Below are 24,348 nucleotides of genomic sequence, written 5' to 3'. Positions count from 1 at the left end.
TTCATGTGCAACAATAAAACAACACCATGAAGCGTCTCCTCGTCCTCGTCCTCGTCCTCGACCTCGTCCTCGTCCCGTTACACTCCAAACTTTAGAGGAAGAGTCAGAAATCCAGTTTGAGTCCAGCTGCAGGTTCTCAGAGAGTAAAGAGTTTGATTCAGTCTGCTTCAGTCAGTCTTTCCTCCTGCTGCTTTCCTGTTATTGATCCTTTATGATTTTGAAATGTCCAGAAGATGCAGGAAGATGTTGAGACGCTCTGACGTCACATGATGCAGCTGAACGCTCCAATCAGACCGACAGAAACAAACGTGATGTGAAATCACGCCAGGAAACAAAATATGAAATGAAATCATGAAATCACACGTCACATCTGTTCACGATGTTCTGGAGGCCCGGTCACAGCTGCAGCGTCTCAAACACTCACACATCTATTTCTGTTTGTGTGAATGTGTTTATGGAAGGACCTGATTTTCTGGCTCTTTTTTCTTTTTTTGTATTTTTATTAAACCAGATTTAAAGACAACAAATTAAATTTCTCTGCTGTAAACTTTACATCATGGTTTGTTAAAAGACGAGCTGAATTAAAGTCTGTGGAAGAAATATTGTAGATAAGAATCTGTGTTTGACGACTCGTCTGGCTTAATAAATACAATTATTCCATAAAGGTCCGATAACGCCGTGTTGGTGCTGCTTTTCAAAGGAAAATCATTGAAACTGATCGATCACGCCTGAAGAATACGCACATACAGTTTGTAACTCACTGGACCAGAACAGCTCGGTCCAGGTCTGGTTTCTCTTGTTCTGGTCCTACTGGAGATGTAGAAAGTTAGCATTAGCAGTTAGCATTAGCAGTTAGCATTTCTCTTTGTGATGTGACTGGGCCTCAACCCCGAAACTTCTGCTGTTCCACTGGTGAAGATGTGAAATCACGTCTGAATCAAAATAAATCTTTAAAACAAAACGTCAAAGTTTTTTTATCCACAAAAAAAGACAAAATTCCCAAAGTGCATTTTTATATCTGACAGAATCTCCTGATTTGAAATCGATTTATCACGTCTGAATAAAGAGAAATCATCGAGGAGGAGACGACAACGTGCAGATCATTATTCACACAGCCGCCGTCTTCACAGAGACCGACAGCAGAACTGATCTCCAGTCCCGTCACGTCCTCTCATCATCATCATCATCATCATCATCATCATCATCATCGTCCTCTCATCATCATCATCATCATCATCATCGTCCTCTCATCATCATCATCATCATCATCATCATCATCATCATCATCGTCCTCTCATCATCATCATCATCATCATCATCGTCCTCTCTCCTCGTCCACCACCATGTCTGTCTTTTCCTGTGTCAGCTGTTTATTTCCAGATTATTTCACCCAAAGAAAGAATATAAATGTTGAACAGATGAAATCAAAGAGTCAGATGATTAAAAGTTCATCTCATGTTCGTCTCCTCTGGACATCAAACGTCTCCAGGAGAGAAAACAACCAGATTCTGTTGGACTCCTTTAAAGCAGCCGCCTGATGGAGAATCTGAGCGTGTGGAAACTAGAAAACAGTTTGGGTTCTCAGAGAACGTCGTCGGGGTTCTCCTGGACGGGGGTTCTGGTTTTGCGTCGGCGCGGTCGCAGCGTGGTGAAGCAGGATGAGGCCGTGAGGGCGATGCGGCTCAGGCCCACGTTCAGGCAGTGGACCTCGGAGGTGACCGGCACCTCGGAGAAGAGGGCGCGGTCCCGCGACAGCCGGGCCAAACCTCCACCGCCGCCGCTGACCTCGCTGCTCTCGATGTCTTTGACGATGTTGAGGATCTCCTGACGCTCCGCCTGCCGAGTCGTCCCCCGGATGTTCAAGATGGCCGACACGTGCTTCTTCCTGCACACAGAGGAGGAATCAAGAGGAGGTGTCACTCCGCAGGTGTTTACAGAGGACCAATCACACAGCATGACAATCAATAACATGATCAATAACAGGATCAATAACACGATGTTTCTGGAGTTCTGACCCGGCGACAGAGTGAAGCTCTGTTCTGTTCGGATGTTATCGGACCGCACAGAGACGCCTCAGTGTGGAGGTAAAAATAATCCATACGGCTAAAAGGAGAACAATAACAAGAGTACAGGAGCTTATATAGACACACACACACACACACACGCACGCACGCACGCACGCACGCACACACACACACACGCACACGCACACGCGCACGCGCACGCGCACGCACACAAACGCTCAGTGGGTTAAAGGTGAAATTTCCCAGCAGTCATGTCACCAGGAGAGAGGAAGGAAAGTGATTATGTGTTAATGCTTTGTCTTTAGCTTCACACACACACACACACACACACACACACACACACACACACACACACACACACACAGCTTTCTTAAATCAGAAACTGTTCATTCATCCAACACATCGTTTAGTTTTTATTCATCGATCAGATTCTCAGTTCTTAAAGTTTATTTTTATATATTTTTGTTGTTAAAAACTATTTCAGAATTCAATTGAATGAGTCGTCCACACAGAGAGAAGAAGAAGAAGAAGAAGAAGAAGAAGAAGAAGAAGAAGAAGAAGAAGAAGAAGAAGAAGAAGAGTTGTTTGACTGGTTGGTACCTGACGTCTGGAAACTCTCGGACCAGTACCCCGACCTCCATCTGGATGGAAGGGACGTCCTCCAGCTGGATGATCTCTGAGATGTGAGACAGAGCGCTGTCCAACCAGCTGGACGGAGACTCCTGCAGGACAGACAGACAGACAGACAGTTACAGGTGGAGGTGGTGCTCCTGTCTTCAGGGTGTCAGAAGGTGAACGTGGGACTGACCAGGTCTTTGAAGAGGACTTTGATCTGTTTGCCTTCGTCTCTGAGCCGCCCGGCCATCCTCTTCCTCATCTTCATGGAGGTGCAGATGATTCTTCCTCTCATGACGGAGCGGAGATACTCCATCACCACCCGCCGGTGGACCTCAGCCACCAGCACCTGGGACACACAGACAGGTTAGAGACCAGAGGACACTGCTGTCCACGCACTGCTGCCCCACACACTGCTGTCCACACTGCTTTCCACACACTGCTGTCCCACACTGCTGCCCCCACACTGCTGTCCACACTGCTTTCCACACACTGCTGTCCCACACTGCTGCCCCCACACTGCTGTCCACACACTGCTGCCCCACACACTGCTGTCCACACACTGCTGTCCACACACTGCTGCCCCACACACTGCTGCCCCACACACTGCTGTCCACACACTGCTGTCCACACACTGCTGCCCCACACTGCTGCCCCACACACTGCTGTCCACACACTGCTGCCCCCTCACTGCTGCCCCCACACTGCTGTCCACACACTGCTGCCCCACACACTGCTGTCCACACACTGCTGTCCACACACACTGCTGTCCACACACTGCTGCCCCACACTGCTGTCCACACACTGCCGTCCACACACTGCTGCCCCCTCACTGCTGTCCACACACTGCTGTCCCCACACTGCTGCCCCACACTGCTGCCCCACACACTGCTGTCCCCACACTGCTGCCCCACACTGTCCCCTCACTGCTGTCCACACACTGCTGTCCCCACACTGCTGCCCCACACTGCTGCCCCACACACTGCTGTCCACACACTGCTGTCCACACACTGCTGCCCCACACTGCTGCCCCACACACTGCTGTCCACACACTGCTGTCCCCACACTGCTGTCCACACACTGCTGTCCACACACTGCTGCCCCCTCACTGCTGTCCACACACTGCTGCCCCACACACTGCTGTCCCACACTGCTGTCCACACACTGCTGCCACACACTGCTGCCCCACACTGCTGTCCACACACTGCTGCCACACACTGCTGCCCCACACTGCTGTCCACACACTGCTGTCCCCACACTGCTGCCCCACACCCTGCCGTCCACACACTGCTGTCCACACACTGCTGTCCACGCACTGCTGCCCCCACACTGCCCACACACTGCTGTCCCACACTGCTGTCCACACACTGCTGCCACACACTGCTGCCCCACACTGCTGTCCACACACTGCTGCCCCACACTGCTGTCCACACACTGCTGCCACACACTGCTGCCCCACACCCTGCCGTCCACACACTGCTGTCCACACACTGCTGCCCCTCACTGCTGTCCCCACACTGCTGTCCACACACTGCTGCCCCTCACTGCTGTCCCCACACTGCTGTCCACACACTGCCGTCCCGTCCCATGGTTGTTACCTGGTACGGTGGACTGTCCATCCTGCGGTATTTCTTGAAGTCTTCTTTGATGAGAGCTTCGATCTGCTCGTACGGCTCAGCGTTACTCAGCCACTTCCTCTTCACCAGACGCTCGAAGAACGGCTGGACACACACACACACACACACACACACACACACACACACACACACACACACACACACACACACACACACACAGACTGAGATTAGTTTCTATAATTTTGCAGAAATTATATTTTTTAACGTCGTCTTACCAGGACAAACTTTAGACACATTAATAAAAAACTCTTTCACATTATTTACACACGACCTCATTCAAGAAATGACCCGTCTCACTTTGATGCTCTGAGTAAAATCTAACACCACCTCACTGAACCTACACTATCAGCTCCACCAACATAAACTAACCTGAACTAAGTGAATCTAACATCAACTGATCAAACTATGAACAAGAGTGTTTCAACATTTCACACAATAAATAAAAGTTAAACATTAAATTGAATTCAAAAGCTTTATTGACACAGAGACAACAGAGGAGCGACGCCAACACAAGAGAGGAGAAGGTGAAGAGAGGAGGACAAACACTCAGAGTCATGAAATGTTGACTTATTGTCAACATGTTTCTGTGTGTGTGTGTGTGTGTGTGTGTGTGTGTGTGTGTGTGTGTGTGTGTGTGTGTTACCCTGATGTGCAGGTACAGGCGTTCAGACAGCACTCTGACTCCCTGCTGCACGATGTGATCCAGAGCTTTGTTGGCTCGACGCAGAGAGTCCTCGCTGACCGCCGGGTCGCACTGAGCACAGCGCTGCACGAAACCTCTGCACGCACACACACACACACACACAGACACACACACACACACACACACACACACACACACACACACACACACACACGACGTTAAAAAATTTGATGCAGAAACATGTCAAGGAAACATGAAGTTATTGATCTTATATATTTGTGAGCTGACGGACTGAGCAGTGTGTGTGTCTGTGTGTGTCTGTGTGTGTTTCTGTGTGTGTCTGTGTGTGTGTCTGTGTGTGTCTGTGTGTGTGTGTGTGTGTGTGTCTGTGTGTGTCTGTGTGTGTGTGTGTGTGTGTCGGTACCTGAGTGGAGGGCAGCAGTTGACCAGTGCGATGGTTTTGGACACGTATCCGTCCTCGTTGTCTCCGAACATGCCGCTCTGCATCCCCTCATGAAACATCTCAACCTTACGCTGGAAACTGAGACAAGAGAGTCACAAGCACAAGAATCAGAACCACATCCGTCATCACGGACCTTCATGAGCAGCTCTAACACCTGTTGGTACCTGTAGAGGAAGTCGGCCAGGCCGTTGAGGCTGCACTGAGCCACTCTGGAGCCCAGACTGCTGTTGATGGAGGCGGACCGCTCCAGATCCACCTGCAGCCTCTGAAACAACAGTCAGCAGGATTTATTCTACAGGTGGATTCATATTCTGGTTCAGTCCCGTTTGGACCCAGAGACGCAGCAGCAGCCTCATGTTTCACCACATGTTTCATCTTAAACTGTGAAAACTTTACTTTTATCAAATGTAACAAGATAAGTAGTTTGTTGTTATAATGTGAGAAGTTTTAAAAACTGGACTTATTTTACTGTTTAAAGAACATAAACAGCAAAACTGTCGAATAAAAGATTCACTGTCAGCGACACTGAGACTGTTTCACAATAAAAGCCAAGAGAAGGAAGAGAAGCATTCTGACTGTTGAGCTTCTGGAAGGCTTTTAATGTGAAACATCTGTACAGGAAGTGTTGAGTAGCTTTAATAAGTGTTCTTTTGTCATTTCAATAAACAATCATCTCAGTCAACACAACAATGATGCATTCAAGGACGAACTGTCCCTGTGTGAGACTCTTGTTATACTACCTATGACCACTAGAGGGCAGCAGCTGGTCCAACGGACATCACTGATGTTACAGTGTGTGTGTGTGTGTGTGTGTGTGTGTGTGTGTGTGTGTGTGTGTGGAAGTGGAAGTGTTGACTTTGGCTGTGGTTGAAGGAAACACTCAGAAAACAATCAGTGTACAAAACACAGCGTTATGCAACACTCTGATTCAATAACCTTTATTTAAACTGACAGGAAACTCATCAGACCATCAGCTGGGACACACACACACACCTGCAGTAACCATGGTAACAGGGAGGGGGGCGGGTCCCTACCTGTATGACGGTCTTGGCCAGAGTAATCTGGTACTCCTCGATGTGCAGCGACTCCATCCACCTCTTCTCCTCCTCGTCCAGGACCTGACTCAGCTCCGTGGTCACTTTAGCCTGCACAGGGAGACGCCGGGGGTCAAAACAAACGCACCTCACATCCAACGCAAGCGACACAACGTCCTCAGGCACCAGACACATCCTGCACTGCTTCAGCCAATCAGAAACACGCAGGGCAGGTACTGTGTAGCCCGTAGCATCATGCTAACACGGGTCTTTATCATGAATTTATCATGTGTTGCGTTCAATGACGTCGTTTTCCCCACGTCATTAAACAGAGTTGTTCTTCATGGAGACCAGAAACATTTTAAAGACACAACAAATTGTGTCTCCTTCTGTCTTTGTCCTCTCCTTTGTTGTATTCATTTGATTTTCTCACCCTGACAGAGTTGAGACAGTCCAGCTCCAGGCGGTCCACGGTCTCCGACGGCAGCAGAGGACTGAGCTCAGAGCGGCTGAACGGACTCGTGATACACACCGTCCCCAGAACGTCTCTGAAACAACACACACACCAAACACCACGTCATGTATTCTCACAGGAAGTCTCTCAGGAGACCCAGAACCTTTAAAGGAACTCAGGAACCGGAGACTGAACCCAGCTCCAGGCGTAGAAGAAGTCCTGGCTCCGTGTTTTCAGGGTTATTTGACATAGTGGCTGCTAAAACTTTTGTTTTATAGTTTTTATTACCATTTATCACGACAATCATGTAAATATCACGCTGAAGACTTTTGGTAAACGGCTCGCTGACTGTTATTTGTATGCAACAGCGAGTGAGCGAGAAAGAGAGAGAGAGAAGCCTTTGTCATATATTTCTGTTGTGGAGATTTATTATATTGTTGTTCATTCATCGTCATTAACAGCGACGGCCTCTGAGAGAAAGCCTTCAGCTCAGTTCATTGATATGTTGCACGTTTCAGTTTGTCTGGGTTTAACAGTATTTCAACAGTTCTGCCACTGAGGTCATTTACAACAGTCACAATCCAAAAGATTCAGAATCAATGACGACCTTATGGAAGGCTTCAGATTAATCAATAAAAAGGGCGACACCGTCCTGCTTCTTCTCTGACGTGCTAACAACACTGTACAACACTTTCCAGGCTGCTGTCTGATTGGCTCACACCGTCTCTGTCTGTGTACCTGTTGTATATGTTGTGCAGCCAGTCCAGCAGAGAGTAGATGTCGGTGATCTCCAGCTGGTTGTCAGTGATGGCCTGCAGTCGCCGAGCAACCGCCTGGTGGTAACTCTGCACGTACACCTGACAAGTGGAAGACGAAATGAAGGATAAAGAACTGTGAGCAAACTAATGAGCCTCATCCCCTCAGTGTCCAGGTGTGTCCTCACCTGGAAGGGCTGGTACTCTTCGGGGTAAATGGACACCACGTTTCTCTTGGCGGCCCCCAGGTCCTCCACCACCCGGGCCCGGAGCCGGTCCAGGTACTGGTCCAGTTCTCCGGCCGTGAACTCTGCTCTCTGAGGCAGAGAGCCGTCCGCGGCCTCCTCCACCGCCTCCTTCCACCTCTGCTTCAGACGACGAGGCCTCGGGCCGCCGGGCGCCGACGTCTCACTGAGGGCCCAGTCTTTATCCACCTGCTCCTCGTGCTGCAGCACCTGCACACAGGAAGACCGACAGGTGAGGTCACGGACACCTGAGCCCCAATAAACTACATTTACTCTCTTTATTTATAGATGTATTTTATTTGAAGTAACACTACTTTGATTTCCCATCCCCGCTGTTCAGCACTCACCTGAACCACCAGGCCCAGGTTCGGCCCGGCCGTCGGGCAGCGCAGAGACTCCCTGACAACAGCCCACAGCTCCTTCTGCAGCTCCTCGTACAGCAGCTCCACGTCCTTCGCCTTCCTCCGCCCGCCGTCTTTCATGCTCGAGCTGCTGGCGTCCTCCAGCTGCGGCGCGGCGCCACGTTCTGCCGCGGCGGACTCGTTACACTCCTGCTCCAGCTCCAGGATGTGAGTGTCGGCCAGGACCAGGTCCCGCTTCTTCACCAGCTGCAGGATTTCCAGGACTGGAAGAAAGCCGATCAACAGTGTCATTTTTCAGATGATTTTGATGCTAAATATGATTTTTAATCCAGGACTTTTACTTGTAACAGAGCAGCTCTACACGCTGGTTCTTCTCCCACCACTGAACAGAATCTCTGCTGTCATTGTGAAACCTTGAGAGACCTCAGAGGTCACACTCTCCACAATGAAACTCTTCATTCTGACTGATTAGCATTAACAGCTGCTCATCAAAAGGAAAACTTCAGCACCCACAACACCCACCGCTGAGCCGACAGCGCTCTGGAGGTGGTTCGTTTGATTCGAACATCAAAGCAGCCCTCAGGGGGGCGGAGGGACGGAGGTTCCCACAGAATCACTGATCCATCCTGGACTTCAGGGAAACAGCAGAGCTAAATATGAACAGCTGTCTGAGCAGCTGTTTACCTCTTTGTTTGGTTGAAAGCTTCAGTAATAAATATATAATGATAAATCCTGACATCATCAGAGCTGCCCTGTCAACTTTATAACTCCAGCTTTTTGCCACAACATTTGCAGCAGTGACATTACTGACTGGAAGCCTCTCTTGGTCTGCAGCAGGGTCACTATCTGCTGCCTCAACATAGCAACGCTCATTTTAAGGTCAACACGTCCGGGGGGCGCACAGGTGAGTGCAAGTACATAATCATCTACATAAAGTTAGTGTTGGGTGTGAAAATGACAACAGCTTGTCCTGTGCTATGATAACATGCAGTGAGTTTACTCTGTGGTCCTCCAGGGACTGGTCTGAGGTCAGTGTTTACTGAAGCTGTTCAGGGAGGATCCTCTCCAACTGTCAGGGTTGTGATGTCAGCAGATGATGTCACAGCATCAGGCGGACGTCCAGAGCGAGCAGGCTGAGCTCAGAGCTGTCAGAGGAGTCACGACTCGTCCACACCAAACAAGTGGTCACTCTCCTCAGTTTGTCATAAACGCTTCTGAAGTTTGATGTAATTTGGAAAAATTGAGGCCGACAGAAATGTTGTCGCTAGTTTGATGGATGAGACACAAACATATCAGCCTATTTTAGACTAGTATGATTAAAAAGTGTACTGAGTGAGCTGTTAGCAGTGAACTCACGGACATACAGACAACTATCACTGGATCACTGTGATACTGAAGACAACTGAAAAACATGAAGATTCTCAGGGGAGTTCTGAATGGTCTTTTGTCTCTGATTTCTTGGTGCATTCTGGGAAGTTATGATGAGTGTTTTTCACATTTGTTTTGAGATTTTATAGACAAAATGATTCATCGTGAAAATAATCAGTAGTTGCAGCCCTGTGCTGTTCACACTCTACTTGCAAACTGCCAACTGGCTGAAAATGTCAGATAATCAAATAATCTTTATTGAAAATGTGCCGAATTAGCCGTTAGCAGCTCCTGTTTGTAGTGAACTCATGGATGTACAGACAACCATCACTGGATCACTTTAATTCTGAAGAAAACTGAAAAACATGAAGATTCTCAGGGGAGTTCTGAATGGTCTTTTGTCTCTGATTTCTAAGTGGGTTTATGGACGTTTATTCTGGATGGACATCAGAGACGATGATCTCCTCAGAGAGTGGAAGTCACACTGAATCAGATCAATATGTTTCGTGTCAGATTACAACACATCTGATGAGGTGAAGAAAAACATCATTAAATACAGTTTACAGAAACAGAAATGACGCAGAATATTTAGAGGGGAAATATGACTCAGTTATTCATCTCAGCAGCCAGATAATACACACCGTCACATCGGGAAGTACACACACGCACTTGGACAGGAAGTGATGCCACCTCCTGCTTCAACTGCTGCGTCAGAGGAGAGCTTCTTCAGGGCTACACTTTCAAAATAAAAGCCTTCTGCAGGGCGCGGGACACAGCAGTTATCTGTTTGTGTGTGTGGGTATCAGCGAGAGCGAGTGAGGATGTGAAGCCTCCAGATGTTGCCTCGTTCGTCCACCTCAGTGCCGACAGAGGAAGAGATTCACACACACACACACACACACACACACACACACACACACACACACACACACAGTGACAGCCCAGAGGAAGATGGTCTCTACAAACAGAACAATGTGAGGGAACATCTCAGCTTTGAACTTATTTCAGTCTTTATGTTTCGTGTTTGTTTCAGCAGTTTGGTTCCTGCAGCAGAGCAGAGGTCAGAGGTCAGAGGTCACAGTATTAAAGCCTGCACATCCTCACAGTTCAGGTTCAGGTTTAAAGCTGCTGTTCATCTTCTCTACCTGACCAGCTGAAGCCTCGTCCTCAGCTTCAGAGCTGCTATCAACATCCACCCTGAGTGATCTGATCACAGGTGAACAACATCACCAGACTCCCTTAACAAATGTGGTGATTTTAAGAGTTGTTGAGTTAAAACAAACTTTCTAACGTTGTGAAACTCTGAATCATCGTCTCCTTCTTGTAAATTCAGCAAATGTTCTACATGAACTTCTTTCTGTCTTTGAGTAGAAACATGGAGTCTGTTCCTCACATGGATCGATGCTGACTGATATCTGGTGTCAGTCACACTAATTATTTCTCATTTGAACTCAACTCTCTTCATAAAACACACTCGGACCTGCGAAACAGAGACGAGGTCAGTTTTAATAAGACCACTGGGGAGAGGTCGTAACACACACACACACACACACACACACACACACACACACACTCAGGGTGTGACCACTGTAAGGTGATTCATCAGCACTTTGAGCACCTTTACACCAGACGACACTGGAGCTCGTAAAACACACCTATAACAACACACACACACACACACACACACACACACACACACACACACATCATATACATCATGTTGGTGCCCCTCCACTCAGAAACACAGCTCTTATTGTTCAGCTTCAACATTCAGAGGAAATCTGTTCCAGCTGGGTGGATGAAGCCCCGCCCACCTCCACCCAATTCCAAGTACCACAACCAACACCACCAGAACCACCAGAACCACGACTAAGACCAGAGGATTGGGAGGATTCTGGGAGTCCTAACCACAAAAACTTTAGATTCAGGGACTGAATCGGCTCTGGTTTGGTCTCCACCAAGAAAGAAACATCTGGCTGTTCAGCTTCAGGATGTTTGGCTTCATGTTGATGTGACATCTGAAGTTTCAGTAGAGATGTGGGATAAAGAGTACAAGTACTTCTACTCTCCTTCAGTACGTGTCTCAGGTATCTGTCCTGTACCTGAGTATCTCTGAGACTTTCCCTCTCTACATCTGAACACAAACATCTGAACTTTCTCCTCCTCACAGCTTCAAACAGCCTCGTTACTTTAGTTTGATGCATCTGAGGTGAATTATGGATTATTGTTATTTGGCGTCATCGCACGCCGCCTTCCCAACATCACCAGACTGATGTCGACCTATCAGAGCACATCACGCACGGCAGACGCAGCGAGACGAGACAAAGACGTAAGAAGACGTGAACAGACAGAGAGGGAGGCTGAATGGGGAGAAAAGGCGTGTTAGTGTCTCGTATCTGCAGAGAGTTTCTTATTTTCTCTCTTTGTTGCTGCTCGGGACGCTTTACCAACCCAACATGTGGCTGTTTGACGTCCTGGGAATGAGACTCAACAATCAACTGTCTTTGTGGTGCGTTCAGGAACAGCTGGGACAAATCCTACTGACTCTACCTTTAACTTTAATAGTCTTTGAATTATATTAATATGACATGAGCTTCAGTTAGCTTTGACCACAGATGTCCTTCAGAGGGAGACTTTTTACTCTGATACTCTGAGTACATGTCAGAGCCTGTACTCGATTACTTTTACTGGAGTAAAGAAGACGGTGAACTCTGTGACTCAGTGTGAAACTGAAGAAGCTGCTGAGTCAGGAAATCTCAAATTTTACCTGCTCGGACACACCTGGAGGAGAGAGAGGCTTTTATATGTACCTTTAAAATACATGACGTGTGTGTGTGTGTGTGTGTGTGTGTGTGTGTGTGTGTGTGTGTGTGTGTGTGTGTGTGTGTGTGTGAACAGTAGTAGTATTGTATGAGGGTAATCGGAGCTCCTCTTCCACATTTTTCTCCTCTCAGCTCTTTGGGTTTCTCCTGCAGGTCGCTGTGGTTCTGATTCTCTCTGTTGAAGTATTCAGATACTTCACTTCTCCGTCCTCTCATGACAGAATATTTAATATTTAATAAGTGGAGGATTTTCCTGCAGCTTGCACAGCTGGATCAAATTTCCTCTAACATTTCAATCTGTTTTCTCTCCAGTGATTTTCCTTCTTTACTTCTTCAGGATGAATTCTTCACACACACATACATGAACTTTTGGGCTGCGTGATGTTATAAACAAGTCTCACAGCGACCAGTTCTGACAGCTGTTATGTTTGTGATATGAATCATGATTCGTGTGAATCATCTTTTTTGTGCAACAATTTTCATTTTCACTGAAAAAACGATTAAATGACGATGATGTGACGTCTGTTGGTGTGTGAACCAAACACACATGTGCTCTAACATCTGGAGGAAAACATCTGTGGGTCGGTTCATTTCAAATTCCCGAACACGACGGCTCCGAGTTATTTCTCTCTTCACACTCGAGTGTGTCTGTTAAAAGTGTCTAATAATAACTGATAATCAGCAGCGTGAAGCGTCTGCTGCGGTCTGTGACAGGAAGTCCTCCAGCAGCTGATATCTGCTCTAACAGTTTTCTGGCCGTTCAGAAGGACGTGCTGATCACTGACGGGTCCTGACAGGCCTGAACACGAGCCTCTTATCCGCTCTGTGGTTATGTAACCGAACCAACGCTCTTCAACAGGTCGCCGAGCCGACATCACTGAGAGTCTGTTCCAGCCTCACAGTCATTTAAAGGTCGGCGGCGTGGAGGACACTTTGTCTTCAGGTCGTCTTTACATGTTGATGCTTGTGTGAAAAGTTTTGAGAAAACACAAGCTTTTGCCGGATGCATCTGATGTTCTGTGTTTTATGTTCTTCAAATCCAAAGTGGCGAATCTGAGAATGAGCTGTTAAAATATGACTTTGGTAAAAGTGAAACTCACCTGAATGAACAGAACTTGAGTAAAAGTCTTAAAGTATCTGATATTAAATATACTTAAGTATCAAAAGTAACAGTAATCACATTACTGTCGCCAGCAGAGGCAAAAAAATCACTTATTTTTAAGCTAAAACTAAATAAATTAACCGTCTGCAGCATCACACACACACACACACACTCTGTACACACACACACACACACACACACAGTACACACACACACACACACACACACACACACAGTACACACACACACACACAGTACACACACACACACACACACACACACTCACACACACACACACACACTCACACACACACTCACACACACACACACACACACACACACACAGTACACACACACACACACACACACACTGTACACACACACACACACACACACAGTGTTCTCTAAACAGAAGCTCCGACAAGTATTTGATTTCATAACAACGTTCTCGTCTGTGGGCCGTCTGAACCGCAGAACGTTCCAGCTGTGGAACCACATGTTCTGTACAACAAAGAACCATCTGCACAGTTTAACCACTGGGTCCGGTGCAGAGTTGGACCACTAACAACAGAACAAGTGATTTGTTTCTGGGGCGGGTCGACGAGTGTCGGCATGAGTCACAGAACAAGTCGTCTTTCTTCAGTTCTTCTGTCATTTCCAATAACTGAACACTTCTCCTCCACACGTGGACTTCATCAGGTAACGTTATGATTTATTTATTGATGGTGCAGAAATCACGATCATCTCCTGATAATCATCACGATGTGAAGGAGGATAAAGGACTTATCTTCACCCACCATGAAGAAGAGAGAGTGACGCTCTGCTGCTTATCTGTGGCTCTGAGCTCTGCACGCTGACATCACACTCAGAATGCATAAAAACAACAATTAGCAGCAGCACAGAGTCAAACTGAGGTCACCTGAACGCACCACAGGAGGGATGATACACCTGAACACACCACAGGATTTAATGTGCGGATGTTTTCAGTCAGTGTTTGGCTTTCTAAGTGTTGCAGCTCGTCATCAGAAACTCCTTTTAAAGTTTCACAGTTTCATTGAGCAGCTGTGGATCTTCCTGCTTTAACTGATTCAGATAAGATCAGTCAGAAACATCATCTGCCAGTGATCCAACACTGCAGGTCTGCGTGTGTGTGTAAATGGTACATAACAGTGATGCAGGTACAAACAGTAATGACCCAACACACACACACACACACACACACACACCTAATCTGCTGATACGGGGGTTTAGCAGCACCTGAAAACAAGTCGTTACGTGAACATGGAGACCTTTCTCTGAGCTCACACTGAAAACACAAACAGACTCTGAGTGAACCTGTAAGTCAGTCCCAGCAGTCCATCCCCCTTTAACTGAAGGGCCAGTGTGTGTGTGTGTGTGTGTGTGTGTGTGTGTGTGTGTGTGTGTGTGTCACTGATTCTCTTTAATTTGACATTTTTCAGTGAAGTTTAAGGTTTAACTCTTCTGACTGAATGTTAATGTTAATATATAATGTTAATGTTAAAACCCCTCTTCTCCTGGTGGTCTTTGGAGTGGACTGCCTGCTACACCAGACTCCATTCAAAAAGCATCTGTTTAAAGGTAGGTTCATGTTTTTCACAGCAAAAGCTGTAGTTGCATCATCATAGAGACTCTTTTCTGATTTGCTTTGGTCTGCAGACACAATCAGCACACGTGTCATTTAATCAGTGACATCATTAACTGACCTGTGATGTCACAGATGGACACGTATTGGCCAGACAGCCTGATGCCTCAGACGTCTTCTTGTACTGTCCTTCATTCTTTGGGGGAGTGACGATAAATCGTAAATGTTTTCATATAAAAGCAGGCGTGGTGGTTCTGGGGACGGGAACGTGATGTCTGCCTGCTCTCTATACGCCCCCTCCAACCAATCAGAGCCAAGGACTGTCAGTGGTGGTTAGTTACAGCCCTCTATACATAAATATATTAATTGTGTCACAGTTTGACACAGTGGGAATTATACAGTAACTGTTTTAACATGTAAACAAGGGTGTGGAGGAACTGAACACACACACACACACACACACACACACACACACACACACACACACACACACAGTCCAATCATTCATTACAGAACAGCAGGGTAAACAGGGTGCGATAAACAATAGACGCCCTTAAAAAGTTTCCAGTTTCCAGGACCGGCCCAATACTTATGATATCACACACACACACACACACACAGACACACACACACACACACACACACACACACACACACACACACACACACACACACACACACACACACACACACACACACTTCCCAGACACATTCCAGCGTCCTTGTGGAAACTCCTGGAGAATTACAGCATCTCAGCTGGACCGAGGTCACCTTCACCAACCTGTCTGTCTGTCTCTCTGTCTGCCTGTCTGTCTGTCTGTCTGTCTCCCTGTCTGTCTGTGTGTCTCTCTCCCTGTCTGTCTCTCTCCCTGTCTGTCTGTCTGTCTGTCTGTCTGTCTGTCTCCCTCTCTGTCTGTCTCTCTCCCTGTCTCTCTGTCTGTCTCTCTCTGTCTGTCTCTCTCCCTCTCTGTCTGTCTCTCTCCCTGTCTCTCTGTCTGTCTCTCTCTGTCTGTCTCTCTCCCTGTCTGTCTGTCTGTCTCTCTCTGTCTGTCTGTCTGTCTCTCTGTCTGTCTGTCTCTCTCTCCCTGTCTGTCTGTCTGTCTGTCTGTCTCCCTGTCTGTCTCTCTCTCTCCCTGTCTGTCTGTCTGTCTGTCTCTCTCTCTCCCTGTCTGTCTCCCTGTCTGTCTCTCTCTCTCCCTGTCTGTCTGTCTCTCTGTCTGTCTGTCTCTCTCCCTGTCTGTCTCTCTGTCTGTCCGTCTCATTGTCGGGGTCTAAAATAGCCCGCAGCCTGTCTGCAGACGGAGATAAGATCAGTCAGGGTGGTATGAAAACAAAGGCCTATACGAGAACATGAGACGAGTGAGGGAGCAAATCTGTCCAAGTACAAGAAGTTCAGCGGCGACGCGTCCTGATCCTCTCTGACTCGTATCAACATAATAAAACACTTTCTCATCTTCATCCTCTCGTTTGTGAAGCAGCTCTGATGCAATAAACCAGAAATTCATCCAACAGCTGCATTAGTCCACTTAGATCACAAGACTGTGAATGTGTCACATGATAACAAGGCGTCATCATGGGTCCAAAATGTCAACCAAGCCTGGCCCGGTGAAAACCTTCTAGAACCAAACACAAGAGTAAAACCATCTGAGCCGACCAGAAGAAGACTGGACCTGATCCAGAATGAACCAATCAACCAAAGTGGATTTAGTATAATTTGGACCCAGTCCAACATGGATCCAGGGTCGGGTCTCTCAGTTACACCTTTTTGAGAACACAGAACCGCTCACGTCACGGGCTGGGGGCGGGGTTACTTTTACCAAGGGCCAATCATTTCATTCGGGCCAAATGAAATGATTGGACGGGCTTATTAGAGACCTGCGACAGGCGAAGGCTCCATATACTTTATTTTATTTCTCTTTGGTCCTTTGATTTATTGAAAAAGCCTCTTTAATAATCTACCTTGTTTTAAACATTTCCTCCATCAACCACCAAACCCAAAGAATCCTGACCAAACTTTAAGTGACAGATTCTGAAGGAAACACATCAGATCGGACTGAGTTTGTACTGAGGAGGTTTTAACTTGTGTAACTGTCTGACAGTAATCAGGGCGTTCAGCAGGAAGCTGTCACTGCTGCCACAGTTCATTTAACATTTAGAAACCCCACCTCCACCCAGCATCCATCTGCAGCCTCTGAGTCTGTTTCCCCAGAGAAGAAGTTGTACCGTCACTCCCCACTCAGCTCAACTGAGGTTCCTCTTCCTCTCGGTTTTCTTACCTGACAGCGGCTCTCTGGGTTTGACCTCCTCCACCACCTCCTCCTTCACCGGTTGCTCCTCGGGGCCCTGAGACGAGTGGTCGGCCATCGACTCCTTCTTTTTTCCCAGTCCCACCATCTTCATGAAGGACAGGCGGCGGCTGGTGGAGTCGCACTCGCTCTCTGTACAGTTCAGCTCGCCGTTGGTGATGGACTCCTTACGGGAGCTGAGGCTGTCGCGGTATTTCCCCGCAAACCTGGAGGAGACACGGAGGAAAAGATGACTGATCAACGCAAACTTCCCTCGTTTCATCCCACTAAACAAAGTACCTGCGTCTCACCAAACCTCCACAGCCTCCCTCCAGCCCTTCCTGTTCCTGTTCACCTCAACAAACTCCCAGAATCCCTTGTTACCTTAAAAACGTTCCCTGATCTATCCACCCTGAAAAACTCCCATCATTCCTCCTCAACAACAAACTGCATCATTTCTTATTTCACCCTGACGAAGACTCTCAACAGACTCCTCTGGTCCCTCTTCTTCCACCTTAACTGGACATCTTTAACCCGTCTTTACCTCAGCAGACTCCCTTCAGAGCTCCTCCTCCCTCTCTTCTTCTTCAGTGACGGCGAAGGCGTCCCCTGCAGTGACCCCTGTGGGGAGGGCGTGGCACTTCCTTTGCTCCTCCCCGACATCCTCAGAGTCTTTCCCAGCTTCCCGAGCGTCTTCAGCGGGGACGTGAACTTCAGCGATCCCTTCCCTGAACCTCCTCCTCCACCTCCGTTGCCCTTCTTCCCCTCGTTGGCCTCGTTCTCGTCCTCCTCGTCCTCGAACGGGTTGCGGTCCCTCGGGCCGTCCCCGTCCAGCAGCGAGCTGCCGGGCGACCAGTGGTTGCCATGGCCGCCGTTGCCGTGGATGCCGTCATCGTCGTCGTTGTCGAAGGGGTTGTGATGTTGGGGGGTGATGTTGAGGCTCATCCTGCGCAGGATCAAAGCGTTGTCGAGAGTCGGACCGCCGCCTTTCAGGCGCACTGGGAGGTTTTTGAAGATGGGCATGATGGAGCTGGGGGAGGGGGGACGGGGAGGGAGGAACCTGGGGAGGGAGGGGACAGAGATCAATCAATCAATCAATCAATCAATCAATCAATCAATCAATCAATCAAAAATATACAGGGCAGAAACTGGCTTATTTCAATAACTTTACTGGACACTTTGACTTTGACAAGAGTCGTTTTCTATGGACAGACTGAAGTTTCTGACGATGGAAACAACAAAACAATAAAATAATAAAATAATAAAATAATAAAATAATAAAGCTGTGATGCAACAGAGACATCGAGGATCCATAAACATAAATGAGTTCCTAAGAAAACAAACAATTTTCACAGACTTAATAAACAAGATATAAACAAGACGTAACAAACAGAAACCCTGCAGAGAACCACAGCTGCAGAACCACAGCACCAGAACCACAGCCGCAGAACCACAGCTGCAGAACCACAGCCGCAGAACCACAGCTGCAGAACCACAGCCGCAGAACCACAGGAGCAGAACCACAGCAGCAGAACCACAGGAGCAGAACCACAGGAGCAGAACCACAGCCGCAGAACCACAGGAGCAGAACCACAGCAGCAGAACCACGGCCGCAGAACCACAGCAGCAGAACCACGGCCGCAGAACCACCGCCACAGAACCACAGCTGCAGAACCACAGCAGCAGAACCACAGCTGCAGAACCACAGCTGCAGAACCACAGCTGCAGAACCACAGCAGCAGAACCACAGGAGCAGAACCACAGCTGCAGAACCACAGCAGCAGAACCACAGCAGCAGAACCACAGGAGCAGAACCACAGCTGCAGAACCACAGCAGCAGAACCACAGCCGCAGAACCACAGGAGCAGAACCACAGCAGCAGAACCACAGGAGCAGAACCACAGCTGCAGAACCACAGGAGCAGAACCACAGCAGCAGAACAACAGCCGCAAAACCACAGCCGCAGAACCACAGCTGCAGAACCACAGGAGCAGAACCACAGCAGCAGAACAACAGCTGCAAAACCACAGCCGCAGAACCACAGGAGCAGAACCACAGCAGCAGAACCACAGGAGCAGAACCACAGCTGCAGAACCACAGCAGCAGAACAACAGCTGCAAAACCACAGCCGCAGAACCACAGCCGCAGAACCACAGCTGCAGAACCACAGCAGCAGAACCACAGCCGCAGAACCACAGGAGCAGAACCACAGCAGCAGAACCACAAGCTGCACGAAAATGATCATCGTTTTGCTCTTCACGTTTCTGGACCCACAGATCATTTGTAAGTGTGAACCCACTGGATATTTATTGACGGTGTGTTTGTGGAGAAAGAACCAGGTATTTTAATCTGAACCACGATGTTTTTCTAAAACTAACCAGGTGATTTTTGGGCCTAAACCTGACCCGAGTTTCTCTGAGGGAACCGCCTTGAAACTGGAACTGTGAGCGGTTTCTGACCGACTCGTATTTAAAGCTGAATAATGTTCAGTTGACTCTGTCACACATCTGATGAACCAGGAGCTCGGAGGTCTGTGACGAGTGTTTCCACTATTTCTGCCTTTATTTATTTATTTGTATTAAATTTGTTGTTTAAATGAACTCAGTTAATAATAACATTTTCATTCATAGTCATTTAAAAGCTTTTATTATGAAGCAGCTTCACAGGAAACGTGTTTTCAGCAGCAGTAACTGGACATGAAGCAGCTGAAAGTGAACACATGAAACAGTGAAACTCAGCAGATGTTTGAAACAAACAGGACGAGAGGAACTAAAGAGGTCCAGTCAGAAGCTGCTGAACACGGACTTTAAATCCTCTTTCTCAGGTTTCTGCAGACGTGAGTTCAGTATCGATGTCAGACGTGTTTGTTACAGGTTGGCTGCAGTCGGGAGACGTCACCGCGGCCGCTCGGAGGCGAGGCGGCCCCGGATTGGCCCGACTCACTGCAGTAAAACTGGGGATGGAAAGACAAATCGGCGCTGCTCGGGCCAGTGGAGACGTTAGAGACACACCTGAGGAACACACCTGTTGTATTCAGACCTTGTAAAAGTTTTTGCTGGTGAGGCCCCGCCCCCTGACAGTCAGTTACACTTCATGACTTCCTGTCAGAAAACACACAGCTCAGCCCTGAACACACACTGAGCGTCTCGTCTTCCTGTTCGGACGTTCGGCCTCATGAATCCAGAGTTTGATTCTCGGGTTAATTACATGTTAAAGTCACATGAAGCGTCGGCCTGTGCAGCGACTCGTGTCACTGTGGATAATAAAGTTTATTGTACGTTGCCTCTGTTACAGTTTTCAGCACCGGCCGCGCTCACGCTCCACAGTGACATCACGATGACATCATCACCCACTGATCCAAACCATCAGTTCATTAAAACGACACAGAAGATCTGCTGATCAGTGATGTGATCAAAGTCTCCACAGGTGTGTCCTGCTCCATCACACACACACACACACACACACACACACACACACACACACACACACACACACACACACACACACACACACACAGAAGGTAAAGTTTAACCAGGGAACAAACACCTCACTTAACGCCATGGCAACAAAACAGGCTCATTTCTGATTGGCCGTCAGTCTCATGTGTTCACCTCAAAAGTACACTGATGCTTCCGGCTGTTAGCAGTTAGCTCACTCAAGGACATCTTCAAGGACTTCCTCAAGGACCCTTGAAACCTCATCAGCACAGCCAGGATCTTTGGATCTGCCCCTGGAAAAGGACTTCTACACTCGTCTGACGGCTCGTCATGGCGACCTGATTATCAGCTTCAGAGCAGGTTGTCTGTGACTTTGGTCAGTGTGTCAGTGACGGGTCAACAGGAAGCTCCGCCCACTTGTCACATGTTGCCACGGCGATGAGCCATTAAGACATAAAGTGATGAAACATTAACAGACTCAGCTCCGTGCGTCTCTGTAATCATTCATGGGAAACTAGAAATGTGAAATCAACTCGCAGCTTCACACGAATCTTATCAGGACAGTTTTCACCGAGCAAACACTGACGAGACTCCAACAACCGCTCGCCTGAATGATCAAGAGCCAAAATGTCTCCAGGGAGGATTTATATGAAGCTCCAGAGGAGGCAGAAACATGTTTGTAACACTTAAAACTCATAAAAACTGCAATTTCTAAGTTAACAGAACTCATCATTGTGCATTCAGAACCAGCAGATCCACAGAGGATGCCATATCCACTGCCCTGCACTCAGTCTGCACACAGCCCGACAATAAGAACAGCTACACCAGGGTCCAGTTTGTTGCCTTCAGCTCACCTCTCAACACAATCAACAGTCCACCATAAGAAACTGTTTTGTCTTGTGTAGCACGACGGGCCAGAGCTCACATTTGGTTGTACAACCCTGCGATGTAAAGTTATTAAATGAACCATGAACTTTGAAAAGAGCGACAGACTTCAAACTGTGGAAAATAAAGCAGAAAACACAACTGATTGATAAATAATGTGATTATATCTGTCTGCAAATAAATGCTCCTCTAATTCTCAATTCTAATAGAAACCAGAGACAAAAGACCATTCAGAACTCCCCTTACAATCTTCATGTTTTTACATTTTCTACAATATCAAAGTAATCCAGCGACAGTTGTCGGTACATCTATGAGTTCACTGCGAACATGAGCTGCTAACAGCTAATTCAGCACAATTTTAACAGAGATTATTTGCTGACATTTTCAGCCAGCTAGCAACTAGCCACAACGTGTCCACATGCACGGGTACACTGCTAACAGGAAGTCTGTAGCCTTCAGCTAACTAACTGAATCCATGGCAACATTATACTTTTTATACTGTTTACATCCCCAAGAGCATCATGGGAGCCAAATCCATTAATATGAATATTTCTCATTCTGCGTTATCAATATTTCTCGACATCACTGAAGCTCAGGATGTCAGATTGTTGTGCAAGTGGTATACAAATCATTTAAAACTGAATTTTCTCGTGTTAGCGGACTTTTAAAAAATGAGGTGATCACAAGTTGATTGTGATGATTGTGTGAAGTTCTGTTTGGGACGAGACGCAAACTGACGCTGCTAAATTTAACTGTTTCCATCCAACGTTTCCACTGCAACAACAAAAAACACAACTACTGTCACAACGTGCTGCCCCCCAGTGGACAGAAAACACAGGCCAGTCTGTGACCGTCATTCAATTCAAAGTGTGTGTGTGTGTGTGTGTGTGTGTGTGTGTGTGTGTGTGTGTGTGTGTGTGTGTGAGCGGATGTTGTTCATGGTTTTGCAGTCTCACCAGCTCAGGACACACTGCTGCCAGAAATAGACACACACACACACACACACACACACACACACGACTACTGAGGAAGCCACACACACACACACACACACACACACACTGGGGCACAGCGTGGCGTGGCAGTGGGAAGTGATTCAGCGGTGTTGCTTCCAGAAATACCCAGCAGCCCCGGCGGCGCTCACACACAACCTGTTTTCTTCAAGAGGGTCGCAGGGCATCGCGGAAGCTGCTGGAACAAACAATGGGAGCGGAAAGGACAGCGATATGTGACGGACAGAGGACGGGACTCCTGGGTCCCGCTGGTCAGCGCCGGGCGTGGTCCGCTTCACAATCAGCAGAACACCAGAACCACAACATCAGAACATCAGAACATCAGAAGCAGCTCTGCAGACCAGCTGAAAGCCACAAACACTGAAGCAGAGGGTTTCAGACGCTCAGCACCTGATTCTAATATCTGCGTCTCCGTGTTGAAGTCATAACTCTGAACAGGCAGACATGAAACACATATTTTTAGATTCACGCTGACTTACCGTCCCCGAGAACATCATGATCTCTGCAAATACAATCCAACACATCCTCTCAGAAATCAGACAAAAGACCATTCAGAACTCCCCTGAGAATCTCCATGTTTCATCGTTTCCTCAGTATCACAGTGATCCAGTGATGGTTGTCAGTGCGTCCACCACAAACACCAGCTGCTAACAGCTTTAAACGCAAACTATAGCAAATATACTTCTATACAATGAAAAACGGAGCCTGAGGTTGTAGCCTTCAGCTGACTCGCTGAATCCGTGGCAACATTATTCTTCCTGTTTACATCCCAAAAGCATCAGGAGAACTAAATCAATCAACATGAACATTTCTCACTCTGCTTTCTGCAGGTGTGCAATTCATTCAACAAGGTGAGTTTTCCTGTTCCTCAGTTTTTTGGTCACTTGTTACAGACGACAGGTGTAAAAATGAGGTGATCACAAGGTGACTGACAGTGAGACAGATGTCAAAGAAAAGTCTCTCCTTTGTCTTTTAATTATGAATTAACGTTTAAAAGTTCAATTAAAATACAACAAGAGAGAAAAATTGACTCTTTCCACTTAATAAATGATGACGAGGGCTGAGAGCTTCGTTTAATCCAGTCACAAGCCAAAAGAGTTCAACAGCCACTGAAACTGAACCAAATCTGAGGGGAAAAGCACAAAACAGCTTCCTGTCATGTTTGATCTGAAAAGACGTCGATCAATGTGCAGTCGAGTCGGCTGACGAGTCGCAGCTGCAAAACACTCCTGGAGCTTCACAGCAAAACTTTCAAAAAGCAACAAGTTTACTCTTTTGGGTGAACTGCTCCTTTAAAAAGCAGTCTGTGTGTGTGTGTGTGTGTGTGTCTGTGTGTGTGTATGTGTCTGTGTGTGTCTCTGTGTGTGTCTGTGTGTGTGTGTGTGTCTGTGTGTGTGTGTGTGTGTCTCTTGTGGACACGTTCAACATGACATTTATCCGTCATGTGAAGGTGACAAGGTCGCGACTTCTAAACGTCACGAGACACAAACAGGAAGAGAAGCCGATATCCAATCAGAGGCCTCGGCCTCGACCTGCTCAGCGAGGAGCGTTTCATGACTGATGACTGCAGATAATCAGCTGATGGATGAGCTGAAGGAAAC

The 24,348-nt window shown here is 47.5% G+C and overlaps 1 protein-coding gene across 2 annotated transcripts in view; it reads right to left on the bottom strand.

Annotated features, from left to right (window-relative positions):
* exoc3l2b (exocyst complex component 3-like 2b) overlaps positions 1 to 24,348 on the bottom strand; it is a 37,907-nt gene that overhangs the window by 448 nt on the left and 13,111 nt on the right. For both annotated transcript variants that reach the window (XM_073492555.1, XM_073492546.1), the window contains exons 2-15: positions 17,957 to 18,472; positions 17,404 to 17,639; positions 8,218 to 8,495; positions 7,814 to 8,080; positions 7,609 to 7,727; positions 6,850 to 6,964; positions 6,417 to 6,527; positions 5,547 to 5,647; positions 5,344 to 5,460; positions 4,920 to 5,055; positions 4,238 to 4,360; positions 2,833 to 2,988; positions 2,625 to 2,746; positions 1 to 1,885 (exon numbers count right to left, since the gene is read on the bottom strand). The exon at positions 1 to 1,885 is cut by the window's left edge and continues 448 nt beyond it. In XM_073492555.1, the coding sequence (XP_073348656.1) occupies positions 1,582 to 1,885; positions 2,625 to 2,746; positions 2,833 to 2,988; positions 4,238 to 4,360; positions 4,920 to 5,055; positions 5,344 to 5,460; positions 5,547 to 5,647; positions 6,417 to 6,527; positions 6,850 to 6,964; positions 7,609 to 7,727; positions 7,814 to 8,080; positions 8,218 to 8,495; positions 17,404 to 17,639; positions 17,957 to 18,435 (2,664 nt within the window). In that variant the 5' untranslated portion in view covers positions 18,436 to 18,472 and the 3' untranslated portion in view covers positions 1 to 1,581. The remainder of the gene's footprint in view (positions 1,886 to 2,624; positions 2,747 to 2,832; positions 2,989 to 4,237; positions 4,361 to 4,919; positions 5,056 to 5,343; positions 5,461 to 5,546; positions 5,648 to 6,416; positions 6,528 to 6,849; positions 6,965 to 7,608; positions 7,728 to 7,813; positions 8,081 to 8,217; positions 8,496 to 17,403; positions 17,640 to 17,956; positions 18,473 to 24,348) is intronic.

Source organism: Pagrus major, chromosome 2 (genome assembly GCF_040436345.1).
Source record: "Pagrus major chromosome 2, Pma_NU_1.0".
In the NCBI taxonomy this organism is placed as follows: Eukaryota; Metazoa; Chordata; class Actinopteri; order Spariformes; family Sparidae; genus Pagrus; species Pagrus major.
The sequence above is the reverse complement of the archived record's forward strand: the minus strand, read 5'-3'. Positions and strand labels throughout refer to the sequence as shown.